Source organism: Acipenser ruthenus, chromosome 6 (genome assembly GCF_902713425.1).
Source record: "Acipenser ruthenus chromosome 6, fAciRut3.2 maternal haplotype, whole genome shotgun sequence".
Classification (NCBI taxonomy): domain Eukaryota; kingdom Metazoa; phylum Chordata; class Actinopteri; order Acipenseriformes; family Acipenseridae; genus Acipenser; species Acipenser ruthenus.
Window position 1 is genome coordinate 48,795,703 of NC_081194.1, and position 17,799 is coordinate 48,813,501.

Consider the following 17,799-nt stretch of genomic DNA (forward strand, 5'->3'; position numbering starts at 1 on the left):
AGCATCTATATTAAAAAAAACCAAAAAAAAACCACAGTCTTAACGTAGGTTTTTTTGCAATTAATAATATTATTCACTTTTAAGTTTGTTGTAAACCGTTGTTAAAATAAAAAAGGACAGGGTCAAGAGATTTTTTTTCCAGAATAATAGTGTGACAATCATAGCGTGCTGCCTCTATTTCTGTTGTAAATATAGCCATAGTTAACTGACATTTGTCTGATAAAGAAGGGTTTTATATAGTGCCAGTGAATTTACAAGAACAGCACTATGTTACTTTATATGTGTGTTTACATCATACTGTAACATGTTACATACTGTAATAACACGCAATTAATAAAGCACAAAACTGAGCAAAATAGACATACATAGATATACATAGAGGATTCTGCATGAACATTCATGGAGTGGTGTAGTTATTCCACGAATGAGGACAGCCAAATAACCGACAAGTACGTTCATGGAGCATTCTGTTTAAATAGCAAGGTTATAGATAAGACAGTGTCTTTAAACCTAAATGAAAGCTACATTCTAGGAATTGCTTTATCTTTAGATAAAGCTGTTCATCTGTTTAGCAGTGCAGCGTAATTTAGAACAGTGCAAAACCCCAAGTCATTCTGTTGGTGGATTTGAATGAATGCAAAATTGATTCCAAAATGAGATCTGGTGTGGGGGGTGGAAAAAAATAAGTACTCTACAGCATTGAATACGAAAATGTTCAGTGCTGCAAACTCTCAACACTTGTTTTGAAACAATAAAGGGCCTCAGGTATACTCTAAAACAGCGGTTTTCAAACTGGGGTACACAAGCTCTCGGCAAGGGGTACGCAAGAAAAATCCTGTAATTGAATCAACAATGCTGAATTTCCTTTCAAATAAAACCACAGCCGTACTGGTGTATGTTTCCTTTCTGTTGGGCGAGGTTGACTCTATAAACACCCAGCCAGCTGCTAACAGTGTGTTGAGTGTTGAGCACACACATAGCTAATTTACATATTTAAATAACAGGGCGGTGGTTACTGCAGTCTGTGGGCTAGAAAAAAAAAAAAAAAAAGATTGTCATTGTATGATGTTGCTTCTTTTAAAACTATGTAGTATTTACTAGGTAAGTTTACTTTCTGGAGTTTAAATTTTCAATATTAGTAGTTAAATCAGTTCAGTTTTTTATCTACGTTTACGTTTTTAAATAACAGTATTATTGAGTTATTATTATTATTTAGTCATTTAGTAGATGTTTTTATCCAAAGTGACTTACAGAGACTTGAACTATGCATCACAACTCCTGCTGCAGAGTCACTTACAATAGGACCTCGGTTTTATGTCTCATCTGATGGACAGAGCACAAGGAGGTTAAGTGACTTGCTCAGGGTCACACACAGTGAGACAGTGGCTGGGATTGAACCTGGAACCTCCTGGTAACAAGCTCCTTTCTTTATTGAGTTGAGCAAGCAGCTGTCCCGCCCTACTTTAGACTGTGAAATCACTCACTTGTTCTGCGCAGGAGCTGGAGCGACACAAGCGTTATCTTTTCTTGCAATGCTATATGTTTTATCATTATTAATTAATCTGTTGAATAACTTCTTTGTTGTGTGAGTGCATTACCCTGCACCTTCACATTGATAATTATTAAAAAGCAAAAGCACAATATTATTATTATTATTATTACAAAAATCAATTCCTAAATCCTGGGATTGGGAAAAGTGTCCAGAATTGGATTCCTATTCCAGACCTATTAAGTGTGCTCATATCATACAGCAAGTGCCATTGAACATGTAAGCATTTTGACTGCCTGTTACCCAGATGGCTTGTGGGTGATGTCAGACCAGGAAGAGAATTGAACAACACACACATAGTACTGCAAGTGAGGCGCTGATGCACATATTTATTTGTGAAATAAATATTTAAACAAAACAAAAAACACTATGGTCAAAACAGACAAAAACAAACCCTGAACAAACAAGTATTGTGCTGGTCCAAATCCAGCACGAGTAGCAATTGCTTATATTTTATAATTTTTTGTTTTTACTTTTCTTTGAGTTCCACACCTCTCAACAACCAACCTCGAGTGAGCAAAAGCCGCTTGTTTTTATATTGTGGCCAAGGGATTAACTGGCTATCAATTACCTAGTTTATCCCTCGACCACATTCGGCACGAGGGTGGTCAACAGCCAGTTTGTTAATTATTATTTATTTATTTCTTAGCAGACGCCCTTATCCAGGGCGACTTACAATTGTTACAAGATATCACATTATACAGATATCACATTATTTTACATACAATTACCCATTTATACAGTTGGGTTTTTACTGGAGCAATCTAGGTAAAGTACCTTGCTCAAGGGTACAGCAGCAGTGTCCCCCACCTGGGATTGAACCCACAACCCTCAGGTCAAGAGTCCAGAGCCCTAACCACTACTCCACACTGCTGCCCTAATGATCACTCGCTGTTGACCACGCCTTCTCACGATTTTATCTGGATGGGGCATTTTAACCCCATCGAGGCTAAAACAATAACAATAAAACAGTGTTTAAAATATTATAAACAGTACATTTAAGTCATAATAATATAATATAAATAAACACAGGGGTGGGGTTACTCCATTACACTGCCTGATATAAATATCCCCTTTCAACTTTCAACAAATTAGCTTTTGGAAATATTCACTTCAAAACAACGTGCTTATTCTGGCTGGATTCGATACCGCACAAGACACACATAGCATTTTCCATTTTCTCAGCTCAAGTGTTCAACGATAAATTTCGAGTTCAATAATAATTAAAAAAAAGTCTATATTTGTAACTTTTAAAAAAATCTGTTTTCTCTCTACACTTCTGTATTTGTTGTTAGAAATGCATCTCTTTTGTTGAGAATTGCTTTTTGATTTTGTTTTAAATTGGAACCTTAGTTTTGTTTGTCAGAAGCATAACTATTAATTTGGACTCGTTTCACCATACTTATTGGAGTCTGGATTTTGAAATAATTTTACATAGCATTTATTTTATTTTGTTTGTTTTTAACAGCAGTTTTTCATTTACAATACTTAATGTAAATGTAAAAAAGAAAATGTTGGGCAGTAGGGAGCCACAGTGGTGGTCACTCCTTGGATGTCAGTACGCCCCTCCACCACCTTTTTTTTCTGTTAGAAGCTCTTTTGCCAGCAGACTTGTGGGTGCTTTTACACACAGGGCAGCTAATGCAACACGACGTGAAACCTCTTCCCTTTAGTCTTTTCACACCCGCCTGTAATGTTTTCTTTTTCCTTCCCGTAGAAAATAACATGAATGAAGATGCAGCGGAGGGAATGACTGAGGAGGAAGGTTTGTTTAATCATGTTTTTTATACAGTATGGATGCTATCTATAAATTCCAAATTTTGATTATATGGTAACACTTTAAAATATTGCCCACAAATTCATATGAACTTCAATTAAATAACTGGTATGGTCTTCCAGTGGAGTTCATTGTCTGGATGTGTAGTTAGAAAATTAATTAGAAATCAAGTAGAACACATGTAATGTTCAGATATCACTCCTACAGAATTTTATTGGAATTCATATGAACAGTAAGTTGCATCAAATGTCAACTGATTATATACTTTTACTTTCTGGTATTTGTCATCTTTCTTTGTGGTTCTGGGTTCTCTTGCTCCAGTCATCATCATCATCTTTATCTTTCTCTATCTCTGTCTTTATTTGGCTCTTAGGTTGCTTTGAGCTTTAACTTAATGGTCCTTTCTGCCTGGCATTGAACAGACTTCTACATTCTAGTCCAATCATGTGTGACAGGTTAGCTCTGTGGCCCAAGATGTTACTGACAGGAATTAAGAGACTCTGAGACAAAAGCTTTAGTGACACGCTGTTGTGCACATTTATTTAACAAATACAAAACACAAGAACAAATAAACAGGGCATGACGGCTAAAACAAAAAAATAAAACAAAAACAGGAATACGTAGGCTGGGCATTCACCTTCACTGCTGTTACAAACAAAGCACAGTTTTTCTCCCTTAACTCCCTCTCCCACACAAAGGCTTTCTCTTCCTTTTTATACATGTGACCATTCTCCAATTAGCACTCACTTACCCAATTGAAGAATGGCCAAATCTGTAACTGTTAACCCTATCCCTGCCAATCTTACATTCCCACACACACTATTTAAACAAGCAGGACTTTTGCCTTGCCACATCATGTAACAATGGGACCTGTTAACTCTGCTGTCCCCACCTACTCTATCTCATTATACACCTAGGTAGGGTCAGCAGTTGGACAGTCCCATTGTGACATGTCTTGAATGTAATCAGGAGGTCTGGTCAGTACTGGCAGTAGGCTCTCCAGGAAATCTCAAAGCAAAGTTAGAGCCACATAAAGACAAATAGAAAGAAAAAACTACTGTATGATATTAATGTAATTCAATATTGGAGCAAAAGAACCGCTTAAAATTCATCATATGTAAATAAATGCAAATAATACATTCAAATGAAATGTAAAGCTATTTCGAACTGCAAAATGCTAAATTCTAGTATTCTGAGCAATCCCTGACACTACTGAAAGGAAAAGTATTTGACATGTCTATATATCAGTCTCCCTTCTTTACTGTCATAGGATTATGAATACCTCTCTTGTTGATTGTCACTCGGATGTCTCTATTTTGAGCAAGAGCAAAGAATAAAAAAACGTTATCATTACAAGACTAATAAGAAATAACTCATAAAGTAACTTTTGTTACCTACAACTTAGTTGTTTTCTGAGAGTTTTCCAATATTGTGTGAAACTGACTTTGTTATTAAGTACTTCAAAATACAGCCCATAATGTCTAATTTTAGAGAGCCTTTTTCACTTTTATCTGATTTCATAAAATCCAATGCTTCCTCAATAACCTACCAGGGTTCTGAACAAGGAAGTCCATTCAAATTATATTGATATTGCTTTTACTAGACGTGTGTCATTGCCATATTGAAATATGAAGCAAGAGGCCTGTATGATGAAACAAAATCTTTGTGTACCATGTAGCGATCTACATGCTATTGATTTTGCAGTTGGTATTATGCAAACCATGTATCAAAATCATCAGGACCACATTTTTTACATTAATTCCCTTCGACCATTAAAGAATACAAATTATTTGTGATGTATCCGTACCAGCCATTGTGCCATTGGCCAGGCCTACTTTGTGTTAATGGATTTCTGGCCAAAGCCCTTCCACTGAGCACATTCTGTACCAATTTTTAGTACAGTTCTCTGGTGTATAAAGTAATGTCTGTACTATAACAGCTTATTTGTCAGTTCCATGTTGAATTTTCTACCTCTCCTCAAAGCTGATTACTTTAGGGATTGGAATTCATGCTTGGACAATTTGAGTTCTTTTTTTTTTTTTTTTTTTTTTAACTGCCATCTTATTTCAACCCCTGAAACTTTTGAAAATAAAACCTGCAGAAACTTTTGTTGCCTTTTTTCAGTTTTAAAAATGCAAAAGATTTTTTGGGTTACAAACCTACAGCATATCATATTTTGAAGTATTGTATCTTGAAGTCAAATTGTAGTATCAGAGAGACAAAAAACGAATACCTTATGTCCTTTTAAACTGTCTATAGTAGGCGCCCAATAAACTTTGGCTGCCAGAACTAGGAAGAACATATAACATAATACAAATTACAAAAAGCTTTAAACTGTTATATATATATATATATATAGACACACACACACACACACACACACACACACACACACACACACACACACACACACATTAGGACTGTCAGGCGATTTTTAAAAAAATGAATCGCAATTAAAAAATGTAATCTTAGTTAATCTTGGTTTTAATCTCATATTTAATTGATACAATTACTGCTTCCATCTCATTTGTTTGTTTTATTACTGATGCTATTATTATTATTATTATTATTATTATTATTATTATTATTATTATTATTATAAAGTTATTCATATAACCTGATTGTTCCCTGAGATCACAAAATGCTAATCTTCTGACAGTCCCTACAATCCGTTTGAACTCTGTCAGAGCCAGAGCATGTAGTTATAATGCCCCTCGTGTTTGGAACCTGCTCCCGATTCATATCAGGAATGCTAGCACAATTGAATCTTTTAAATCCTGTTTGAAAACATATTTGTTTGGGTCTGTTTATTTCTGATGGCTTATTTATTAGACACAGGCTTTTTATATTTCTTTTGTAAAGCACCCTGGAATGCTTGCATGAAGAGCACTTAACTGAAATTGGTATTCCATTGTCATTGTATTATTATTATTATTATTATTATTATTATTATTATTATTATTATTATTATTATATAACAACCCATCATAAAAAAAAACTGTTTTCCTTTTTCTGGATTAATATTGTTGTTAAGTTGTTTGAACCAACTGCTAAATCACAATGGAGTCAGTTTATTACTCACCTTAATACATTTCTAATTATACTGTATATTTTCCTATCAGTTTCCTTTAATATACATGTGTATCGTTGTTTATAATAATAATAACTCTTATTATTTTATAAACAATATTATAGTAGTCATTAGACAGATCATAGGCATTGCTCTGTTTCATTTTGTTGTTCTGGCTTGCTGGCATATTATAGAACACTTTCTTTGACAAATCTATAAATGTTTTATATCAATCTGTAATCAATCTATAGGTATGAGCATTCAGTGTTTTAATGTAATTTAAACCGCGTTAAAAACTGTATATATATAAACACACATGTAACTTATTATACATGACTATATTATGTCTTTTGGCTACACAGTATTTGTCAGGTTGAGATGAATTGATAAGTTTTCAGGTCCTGGTAATGTATAGACTGTCAGCATTAATATACCAAAAACGTTTTTTTTTCACTGATATGTAAATATATCCGTATGTATTTAAAAAAAATAATAATAATTACCTGCAATAGGAGTCAAATGTCACTAATGAGAAGAATATTCTGTATAAAAGATACGTTGCCAAGTTTCACAAGAATAAAAAGCGGCACTGCCTTTCAAAATAAGCCCAAAACAAGCCCTGCCCATTTCAGAGGGAGGGGAGTGGGGGTGTTTATACAAATTTCAATTTTTTTTTCTAATGACGTGCATATACATTGACACCAGTTAATCACCAAAACCACTCCTACAACCATTTTAAACTGTTGAAGCCACGTCAACTATTACAAAAAAAAACAGCGACTCTCAAAGAAAATAAAGCGACTCAATGAAAGTGGACTTGTTCACAAACATCATCTGTGGCAGAAAGAGACACTTACTGCAATGTGGGATTTTTTTTTTTTTTTTCTACACAAACTAATGCTATAGTACATCCAAAGTAGCACTATAGCATTAAAATGTTCAATACTTTCAGCTAAATGTTAGGGGGGGGGCGGCATCGTTCAAACTGAGGCGTTGACTTGCTCCGGTGTGTGTGTGTGTGTGTGTGTGTGTGTGTGTGTGTATATATATATATATATATATATATATATATATATATATATATATATATATATATATATATATACACGTACATACACACTCACAGTTGTAGTCAAAAGCTTACATAACCCTAATGGAAATTTATAATTTCTCGAAAACAAAGAATTTTAGGAAAAAAATTTTGTAGCAAAAGTTTTGCTTTTATGGATGAGGAAAAAAAGTTACATGGATGTATACAATTATTTATTTCAGCATTTTTTGGGCAAAACTCCAAAAATGCTACACCCAGTACGCAGGTTATCTGGAGGAGCCCTGTGTTCATGTAACATTGAGCAGTTATGTTAAAACCAATCTTAAAGCAGTCCTTAAAGAGTAAATATAGTGTTACACATCCCCCCATGTTGCTACAAATGTTTAAATAATGTACCTTTCAACTTTCTTTTCATTGTTAACATCCTGACAACAGTCCGCTCTAGTGCACTGATAGTCTAAGGATTATTGCCCACATTGTCAAACAGGTAACACAGCAATAACGATCCATTGTGGTATTGAGCACTTATGTTTTTTTTTTATTTTATTTTTTTTTAATCACTCTTCCTACAGTGATTTAGAGGACAGATCTCAAACCCCAGTGCATTACAGCAGACATATTGAAAAGGGCTTCGAAACAGACTTTAAAGTTATGTGTAAAAAGTCGTCAGGATGTTAACAATGAAAATAAAAATTACAGGTACATTATTTGAACAGTTGTGGCAACACATGGGGATGTGTAACGCTATATTTTTCGGAACCCTGCTACTAACTCTTTAATATGGCCCAGCAATACAGGATTAACCCTGTCTTTTGTTATATTTTTGTAATATACACCGTTTCGGTAGTTTGAATCAAGAGGGAAGAATTTCCTGCTAGTGCTTTTTTCTTTCATTTAGAGTTTTCCTTTAAAAAAATACTCTTTAGCCTAAAATGAGCCATTTCAAATATCCGCCTAGCAAGTTATCTTAACTAATGTTTTGTTTTTGTTGTTTAGATTTACTTTGTATCATTTTCTGTTTCAGTCATCACTTTCTGGTGACTTTTTAAAACCAGATACAGCTCTCCTAATCATGTCCAACCATCTGACACACCGGAATGTAACTATTAACCAGTCCCCTGTAACACTATTCTTCTAGTGGATGTTAGAAAAACATCGGTAAGAAATAACACAAAGAACAAATGTAGTATTTTTGTAAAGCCACTGGCAGCAGAATGTTGCTTATTAATGGTTCTACTCTGGTGTGCCAGGTATGTGGTGGTTAACCATGATTCTGAAAACTATGTTGAGCCCACAGGGAAGCTTTAAACCTAAATAAAAAAAGTCACTATAACGTGATGCCTGAAACCTAAAATTATACAATTGAATCTTAACAACAATAAGAATATGTTAAGATCATATGTGTAATTTACACAGGGGGGATGGGGACGGGACATGTCTCCCTTCTATTTTTCAACAACTGGGAAATGTCCCCTTCACGTTACAGCTGTGCTAAAACTATTTATCTACATTTTTTTTTATAATCACTAGTCAGTACAGAAGTCTCCACTACGACCCAGCAGAAACACCAATCAGCTGAGGCAGTATTGGCACGCAATGCATTATGGGTGAACTCAAGCAGAGAGTAAAAAGCAGAGCCCAGTAGTAAAGTTTTTTTTTCCTTTTCATTGTGAAATTTCTCGATCGTGATACCATGTCTGCTGCTTATATTGTCAATATATTTAATACAAATACTTTCTGTTTGAACATTGAGATGTTATTGTCAAATACCACCCTCTTGTCGTCCAAAGAGGGAATTCACAACCACAAAGGCGCCAATCTGAATGAAAGGAATGTTTATTTTGAATTGTATTACTATGTACCCCAGCTACAGAAACTGCCCCCTGCCCCCCACACACACACTTTTGGTTAAGGTAGTTGATATTTCACACTCATACCAAGTTGCTCTTAAAATAGCACCATTCACTTGGAAAATTTAAGGTGATACAATATGCATTGTCACCCCTCTACAGTGTTTTATTGTATTAATTGATGTAAACTTCCAAGGAAAAAAGTAACTCACTGACAAGCTTCTCCCATGGTACCACACAGATTTTCCATTGTTGATTCTCTACTCTCTTACCGCAAGTTTCCTGCTTAATTCACTCCAGCTCCGATGAATGCCTGATCTTGTTCCAAGAATGGCCTTTAATACCCTTCAAGTCAGACAAGGTTTTCAGTCAGTGCAGCCTCAACTGAATTCATATATAATAATGACTGGTGTTCTCACTCAAAATGTTTCACCCAGTATTAATCCTGAACTGTTTTTTTGGCTTGAAATCAACAGTCCATACCAGCAGGGTACAAATATTAATAATACTTTTAAAAATCCCTGTAATCTGGACAGGGGCCAAGATGATCTTGTTTCTAACAAGGCTGGGTCAACCAGACTGAAGAATATTAACACTCATATAAATCCTCCCTGTTTCTTGTACTGTTTCTTTAGAAGTAAATTGTGTTGTTCTTTTAGCTCATTGAAGCATAAGGGAGATATTGGAACTTACTGCTGCTGTGATATAGTGATATAGACTTTGGGTTGTTCACTGTATCATCAATGGACCTCAGCCTTTGTTGTTTCAGATTGACATAATGGACTATATTCATTAAGCATTTACCACCATGCTAAGTTTTTTTTTTTTTTGTAAAAACAAAAATAGTCAATGGTACAGTTAGCAAGAAACAACTAAGGTGCATGTAGGAGCACTTCAATTAACCTCCTCAGTTATGCATTTGAAGCTTTTTCGTTTCATAAAAAAAAACCTGGTATTAACATAGCATGTTGACTGTATTGTGAACATGACCCCATTTCTGCTTATAGGTTTGGCAAGGATGGTCCAAGTTGAATGAACTGTGATGTTCTGTAGAACCTTATTGTATTCTTATATTTACAATGTACTATAAAGAACTGGTTAACTGTATGACTCTTTTTCTCTTTTGCAGGTAAAAAATGCACACCGCCTAACAAGACACCCAAAAAGAAGAAACTTAAGAAAGACGAAGACATCAATGAAGGTATAAATACATCTTGTCATGTATGCTGTTTTCTCTTTTATGCTGACTTTATGATAGAACTGCAGATTTCTTATTTTCTTATCTCCTACTGGATGAATGTAAAATGGAAGTCTTTCTTGAAGTTAAACTTGTTTAAGAATCCATTATTTGTTCATTTCAGTTGTACAATGTGAAAGCAATTACTGTCTTATCCAATGATATGGACCAAAGATAATTAAAATCTTGGTCCAGGGGGGATGAAAAAAACTGTTTGCTGTACAAGCCCTAGAATAGCTTTCATCTGTAGAGATTAAAATGTTAAAGAAGCCAAACCTGTTATTGAGGAACAAAATAACCATTTCACTTTTTGATGGACAACACAACTTCTTAAGACTTGCCAATGTTCCCAAATGGATGATGCCGATCAAAGGGAAGCTTCAAAGCAGTTTAATACAGTATATATAGCATTCAAATCCACTGGTACCTCTTAGTAGACTTGCCAGTCCTGTTTCTGGTTAACATTCCATTCAGAGAATATTCTTTTGGCTTAAAACTTGGTTCAAGATGTGTCTGCTGAAGAAACTCCAATGTACTGCCTCTCTAGCTCACTGTTGACTGTTACTATATTGATAATGACATATGGTCTTCTCTGTTCAGTTGTGTAATGGTGACCATGAAGTAATACATCTCATTACAGTACCGTAATTTTAAACATATTGGTGTTTTTGCAAAATATTCCCATGTTGTATTACCAAACTGTTGCTTCCATGCCTACAGTGACAAGCAGGCCAAGGGGAGAAAGGACCCTCCAAGACTAACTGAAGCAATCAATTATATATTTAAAACAATTATGTCTATAGCAAAATCAATCTGTTAGCTACATTTTTGGGTAGTGTTTAATGTGGCATAAGGCGTAAGGCAAATTAATCAAAGTTTATAATTTTATAAAAGCAATTTTTTTCACTACATCCTAAGTGACAGTTCAAACATCTCCTTATGTAATGATAGACTTTTAGGAATGGCTGAGAATCTTCAGGCTGATGCAGTATTTGTGGCCACCTCGTCCTATCAGATATCTTGGCACACTAGTAGTAACAACGATGAAAGTATGTTTCCTGGATGCATTGAGCCACTGAGGAATGTGAATGAATTTGAAAAAGAAGGAATTGTATATAATTGTAGCAATTCACCAAAAACTATTTAAATGTTTTCAACCCATATTGACATCTCCTCATATTGCCAAGCAGCAAGTGAAATGACAACTTTTAATAACCAACCAATCAGCCCATTGATTTTTGATGGTTTTACTGCAGACAGTGTCTTGTTCTTAACGCAGTTACAACTACAACCAAGCAGTGGTTTATTAAAAGAAGAATCTCAGTTGTTTGTGGAGGTTTTGCTTGTTTATAAAGTGCTCGAATCGTTGGATTTTTTATTCTGTAGTTATTTTACAATTATAATGTGTAGAACCATGGGCTATTTACAAAAGAGGTTCTCTTAGGTTAAATTTGAATAAACTAATGAACACTCCCCAAAAATGTACTTCACTGTTTTGTGTAGTTCACAATTGATTCAATTTAGCAAAACATGCTTTAAATAAACAGTCCTCAGCAAAATAATCCTTTAAAATAGTCTTTAAATAATTTTAACAATTATTCAGTGTGTGTCAGATATGCAGTTCAGCAATGAAAGGAATTGAGAGAACACTAAGATCCTTCAGATCTACTTCCTGGATTAGGTCAGAGTGTCTCTGAGTAATACCTGGTAACACACAGATTTAGACGCCATATTGAGCAAAATACTGTATATAAATATTGTTGTATATTAACAGTTATAATGCAGTACTAAATATATATATATATATATATATATATATATATATATATATATATATATATATATATATATATATATATATATATATATATATATATAGTACTGTGCAAAAGTTTTAGGCAGGTGTGAAAAAATGCTGTAAAGTAAGAATGCTTTCAAAAATAGACATGTTAATAGTTTATATTTATCAATTAACAAAATGCAAAGTGAGTGAACAGAAGAAAAATCTACATCAAATCAATATTTGGTGTGACCACTCTTTGCCTTCAAAACAGCATCAATTCTTCTAGGTATACTTGCACACAGTTTTTGTAGGAACTCAGCAGGTAGGTTGGCCCAAACATCTTGGAGAACTAACCACAGTTCTTCTGTAGATTTAGGCAGCCTCAGTTGCTTCTCTCTCTTCATGTAATCCCAGACAGACTCGATGATGTTGAGATCAGGTCTCTGTGGGGGCCATACCATCACTTCCAGGACTCCTTGTTCTTCTTTACGCTGAAGATAGTTCTTAATGACTTTCGCTGTATGTTTGGGGTCGTTGTCATGCTGCAGAATAAATTTGGGGCCAATCAGATGCCTCCCTGATGGTATTGCATGATGGATAAGTATCTGCCTGTACTTCTCAGCATTGAGGAGACCATTAATTCTGACCAAATCCCCAACTCCATTTGCAGAAATGCAGCCCCAAACTTGCAAGGAACCTCCACCATGCTTCACTGTTGCCTGCAGACACTCATTCGTGTACCGCTCTCCAGCCCTTCGGCGAACAAACTGCCTTCTGCTACAGCCAAATATTTCAAATTTTGACTCATCAGTCCAGAGCACCTGGTGCCATTTTTCTGCACCCCAGTTCCTGTGTTTTCGTGCATAGTTGAGTCGCTTGGCCTTGTTTCCACGTCGGAGGTATGGCTTTTTGGCAGCAAGTCTTCCATGAAGGCCACTTCTGACCAGACTTCTCCGGACAGTAGATGGGTGTACCAGGGTCCCACTGTTTTCTGCCAATTCTGAGCTGATGGCACTGCTGGACATCTTCCGATTGCGAAGGGAAGTAAGCACGATGTGTCTTTCATCTGCTGCAGTAAGTTTCCTTGGCCGACCACTGCGTCTACGGTCCTCAACGTTGCCCGTTTCTTTGTGCTTCTTCAAAAGAGCTTGGACAGCACATCTGGAAACCCCTGTCTGCCTTGAAATTTCTACCTGGGAGAGACCTTGCTGATGCAGTATAACTACCTTGTGTCTTGTTGCTGTGCTTAGTCTTGCCATGGTGTACGACTTTTGACAGTAAACTGTCTTCAGCAACCTCACCTTGTTAGCTGAGTTTGGCTGTTCCTCACCCAGTTTTATTCCTCCTACACAGCTGTTTCTGTTTCAGTTAATGATTGTGTTTCAACCTACATATTGAATTGATGATCATTAGCACCTGTTTGGTATAATTGTTTAATCATACACCTGACTATATGCCTACAAAATCCCTGACTTTGTGCAAGTGTACCTAGAAGAATTGATGCTGTTTTGAAGGCAAAGGGTGGTCACACCAAATATGGATTTGATTTAGATTTTTCTTCTGTTCACTCACTTTGCATTTCGTTAATTGATAAATATAATCTATTAACATGTCTATTTTTGAAAGCATTCTTACTTTACAGCATTTTTTCACACCTGCCTAAAACTTTTGCACAGTACTGTATATGTAATATTAATAATAAAGAAAAAAAGAAAAGGATATTTCAGGTACTTAAAAAGGTAGAATAATTGATTACAAAGCAATTATCAGGACGTTTCGGACTACAAGTCCTTCATCGGCTGAATACAAAAAAACTCCATTCCATACTCCCAATTACTAAGACTGAGACGCATTTGCAGTGATGATAGTGATTTTTTGAATAAAACAAATGGCATGTGTGCATTTTTCAAAAACTGTGGTTTCCCAGACACTATACTTAGAGAAGCTCAGTTAAGAGTATTGACAATAAACAGAAAGGATGCCTTGTACAAAACCAAAACACAGAATACCAACAATCGTATTCCCCTTGTTCTTACATATCATCCTATGACCAAAAAGGTACAACACATCATACAAAGAAATTTTAGCATTCTTCAAGATGATCCTTCTACAGCTCCTATTTTCAATAACCCTCCCGTAATGTCATACAGAAGAGACAAAAATTTGAGAGAGCATCTGGTCCACAGTAACATTCGACCCAATCTTAAGGGTACGTTTCCATGCAATAGGTCATGTTGTGCAACTTGTAAATACATTCACAGCAACACAGTAGTTAAGGGAGCAAAATCCTCATTTACTATCCATGATACTTTTACTTGCATTAGTAAAGGAATAGTATATTGCATTGGCTGCATCAAATGTAACAAGCTATATATTGGTGAAACAAAACGACGCCTGACTGATTGCTTCGTGGAACATCTGAGAAGTATGCGAATTAACACCTCTACCTTTCCTGTCGCCAGACATTTTAACAGAAATTACCACACTATAGAAGACATCACAATTTGTGGGATGGTTCAATGCTATGGAACTAATGCTGTCAGGAAACAAAAGGAATGTGAACTTATTTTCAAACTAGGCACTTTGGAGCCATTTGGAATGAACATTCTATTCGGAGGTCATCATCATCATCATCATCGTCATCATCAATATTCTGGAATTCTGTTTAAAAGACTACTTGTTTGTTTTTTATCAACTTCTTAAAGCACTGTTTTTGTGTATTCAGCCGATGAAGGACTTGTAGTCCGATAATTGGTTTGTAATCAATTATTCTACCTTTTTAAGTACCTGAAATATCCTTTTCTTTTTTCTTTATTCTTATTGATCATTTTGGTACACAGCAGTTTTCCTTTTTCTCAAACTATATATATATATATATATATATATATATATATATATATATATATATATATATATATATATATATATATATACAAACAAACAAACAAAAACAATAGCTCTAACCATTGAAATACATATCCTGCCTGCCATTTTTATGCTTTACAAATATGCCTCAATTTTCACAGATTTAAAATCCCTGCCTGCACTAATAGCTGAGAGTGAATTTAGTCTCTGAGGAGTGGAAGTAGTGTGTCGGAGAGCCTGTGTTAAGTCATGCAAGCTAGCACAAATTCTCAGTCTTACTCCTATACGTTTGAGTTGGATGTCCCATGTGCATTTGCTTACTGCATATTAAATGTCCTGAAAACAGAGGCGACTAAAGACTCTGGTTAATCCTTCCATGCATGAAATATTGAAAATAGCTGAAAAGGGTAGTTTGACACATAATAAATATATTTTTCATTGACAATTTTATATAGGGAAAATGGCATCATCATATATGGGCATCATGCATTTGCATATTCCATATGTCCCCATATACAGTAAAGACAAGAAGAGATTTCTTTTTGTATCTGTCCCCATATGAGGTCACCATGTATGAAAGGGTGAATAAGGCGTCATGTTGTTTCAACCTTGTCTTAAATACCTGTTACATACAGTACCTTGGACTTTTCCACATTTTGTAGTGTTACAACCTGGAATTAAAATGGATTCAATTAGGATTTTTTGTCACTGATCTACACAAAATAGTCCATAATGTCGAAGTGGGGAAAAAAATCTACATATTTTTCAAAATTATTTACAAATAAAAAATTGAAAAGTCTTGATTGCATACCTTTTCACCCCCTTTGCTGAAACACCTGTTTCTGGAAGGCCCCAGAGTTTGTTAGAGAGCATATCTAAACAAACAGCATCATGAAGACCAAGGAGCTATCAAAACAAGTCCGGGATAAAGTTCTGGAGAAGCACCAATCAGGGTTGGGTTATAAAAAAATATCCCAAACTTTGAACATCCCCTGGAGCACCGTTAAATCAATTATTAAAAAATGGAAAGAATATGGCACAACCGCAACTCTGCCTAGAGAAGGCCGTCCACCAAAACTCAGTGACCAGGTAAGGAGGGCATTAGTCAAAGAAGCAACCAAGAGGCCAATGGTAACTCTGAAGGAGCTGGAGAGCTCCACAGCTGAGATGGGAGAAACCATACATGGGACAACTATAACCCGGACGCTCCACAAAGCTGGGCTTTATGGAAGAGTGGCGAGAAGAAAGCCATTGCTGAAAAAAACCCATATCAAATCCTGTTTGGATTTTGCCAAAAGGCATGTGGGAGACACAGCAAACATGTGGAAAAAGGTTCTCTGGTCTGATGAGACCAAAATTGAACTTTTTGGCCTTAGCGCAAAACGCTATGTGTGGCGCAAAGCCAACACTGCTCATCACCCTGAGAACACCATCCCCACGTTGAAGCATGGTGGTGGCAGCATCATGTTATGGGGATGCTTTTCATCGGCAGGGACTGGGAAACTGGTCAGGATTGAGGGCAAGATGGATGGAGCCAAATACAGGGAAATTCTAGAGGAAAACCTATTTCAGTCTGCAAGAGACCTGGGACTGGGGCGGAGGTTCACCTTCCAGCAGGACAATGACCCTAAACACACAGCCAAAGCTACACTGAAGTGGTTTAAAAACAAGAACCTGAATGTCTTAGAATGGCCCAGTCAAAGCCCAAACCTCAATCCGATTGAGAATCTGTGGCAAGACTTGAAAATTTCTGTTCACCAACGGTCCCCATCCAACTTGACAGAGCTTGAGCAATTTTGCCAAGAAGAATGGGCAAAAATTGCAGGATCCAGATGTGTAAAGCTGGTAGAGACTTACCCAAAAAGACTCACAGCTGTAATTGCTGCCAAAGGTGCTTCTACCAAGTATTGACTCAGGGGGGTGAATACTTATGCAACCAACAAATATCTTTTTTTTTTTTGTTATATTAACTTTTGTGTCACAATAAAAAAAAAAATTGCACCTTTAAAGTGTTAAGTATGTTGTGTAAATCAAATGGTAAAAATCCCAATTAAATCCATTTTAATTCCAGGTTATAACACTACAAAATGTGGAAAAGTCCAAGGGGGGTGAATACTTATGCAAGGCACTGTAGTTCTCTGTTTACTAGCTAAATAATTGAGCTGAAGATCTTACAGGTCTGAACAAAGCTGCCAGGCTGAGAAAAAGTGCAAATGGCAATCCCAGAGGTTTACAGCAATTCTGTGCCTCTCCTCACATGGTGAGCCATCAGTGTCACTTAATATTATTGAGTTGTCAAAACAACCTGTGTTAAAGTGGTGGTGTATCTACTGCTTCTAGCCCCTTCATTGTAAAAAAAAATTCAATAGTCAGAGCCCCTCAAAGAAAAATGACACAATGAGCAAAAAAGGAGGATTTCTTGACCTTTAAATCAATTTGGTTTCTATTTGCAAGGTGGTAGCGGTTCTTTGTGTTTGTTTCAGTATTGAACAACAAGACTTTTAAGAAAATTCACCAAATATTGTTCAACTTACTATAGCAAATAAAGTACTCTCTACTGTACATGTAAGGAGGTCATTTATCTAGGGTTCTGGAGACCTGAATAATTCAACCAAGC

The 17,799-nt window shown here is 35.8% G+C and overlaps 1 protein-coding gene across 4 annotated transcripts in view; it reads left to right on the top strand.

Moving 5' to 3' along the window:
• The window catches only part of LOC117410630 (ADP-ribose glycohydrolase MACROD2-like), a 759,575-nt gene that overhangs the window by 696,670 nt on the left and 45,106 nt on the right, over positions 1–17,799 (top strand). For 3 of the 4 annotated variants that reach the window (XM_034017313.3, XM_034017312.3, XM_034017314.3), the window contains exons 10-11: positions 3,267–3,314; positions 10,427–10,498. In XM_034017313.3, coding sequence (XP_033873204.2) covers positions 3,267–3,314; positions 10,427–10,498 — 120 coding nt within the window. The remainder of the gene's footprint in view (positions 1–3,266; positions 3,315–10,426; positions 10,499–17,799) is intronic. The other variant, XM_034017315.3, reaches the window with a different exon arrangement.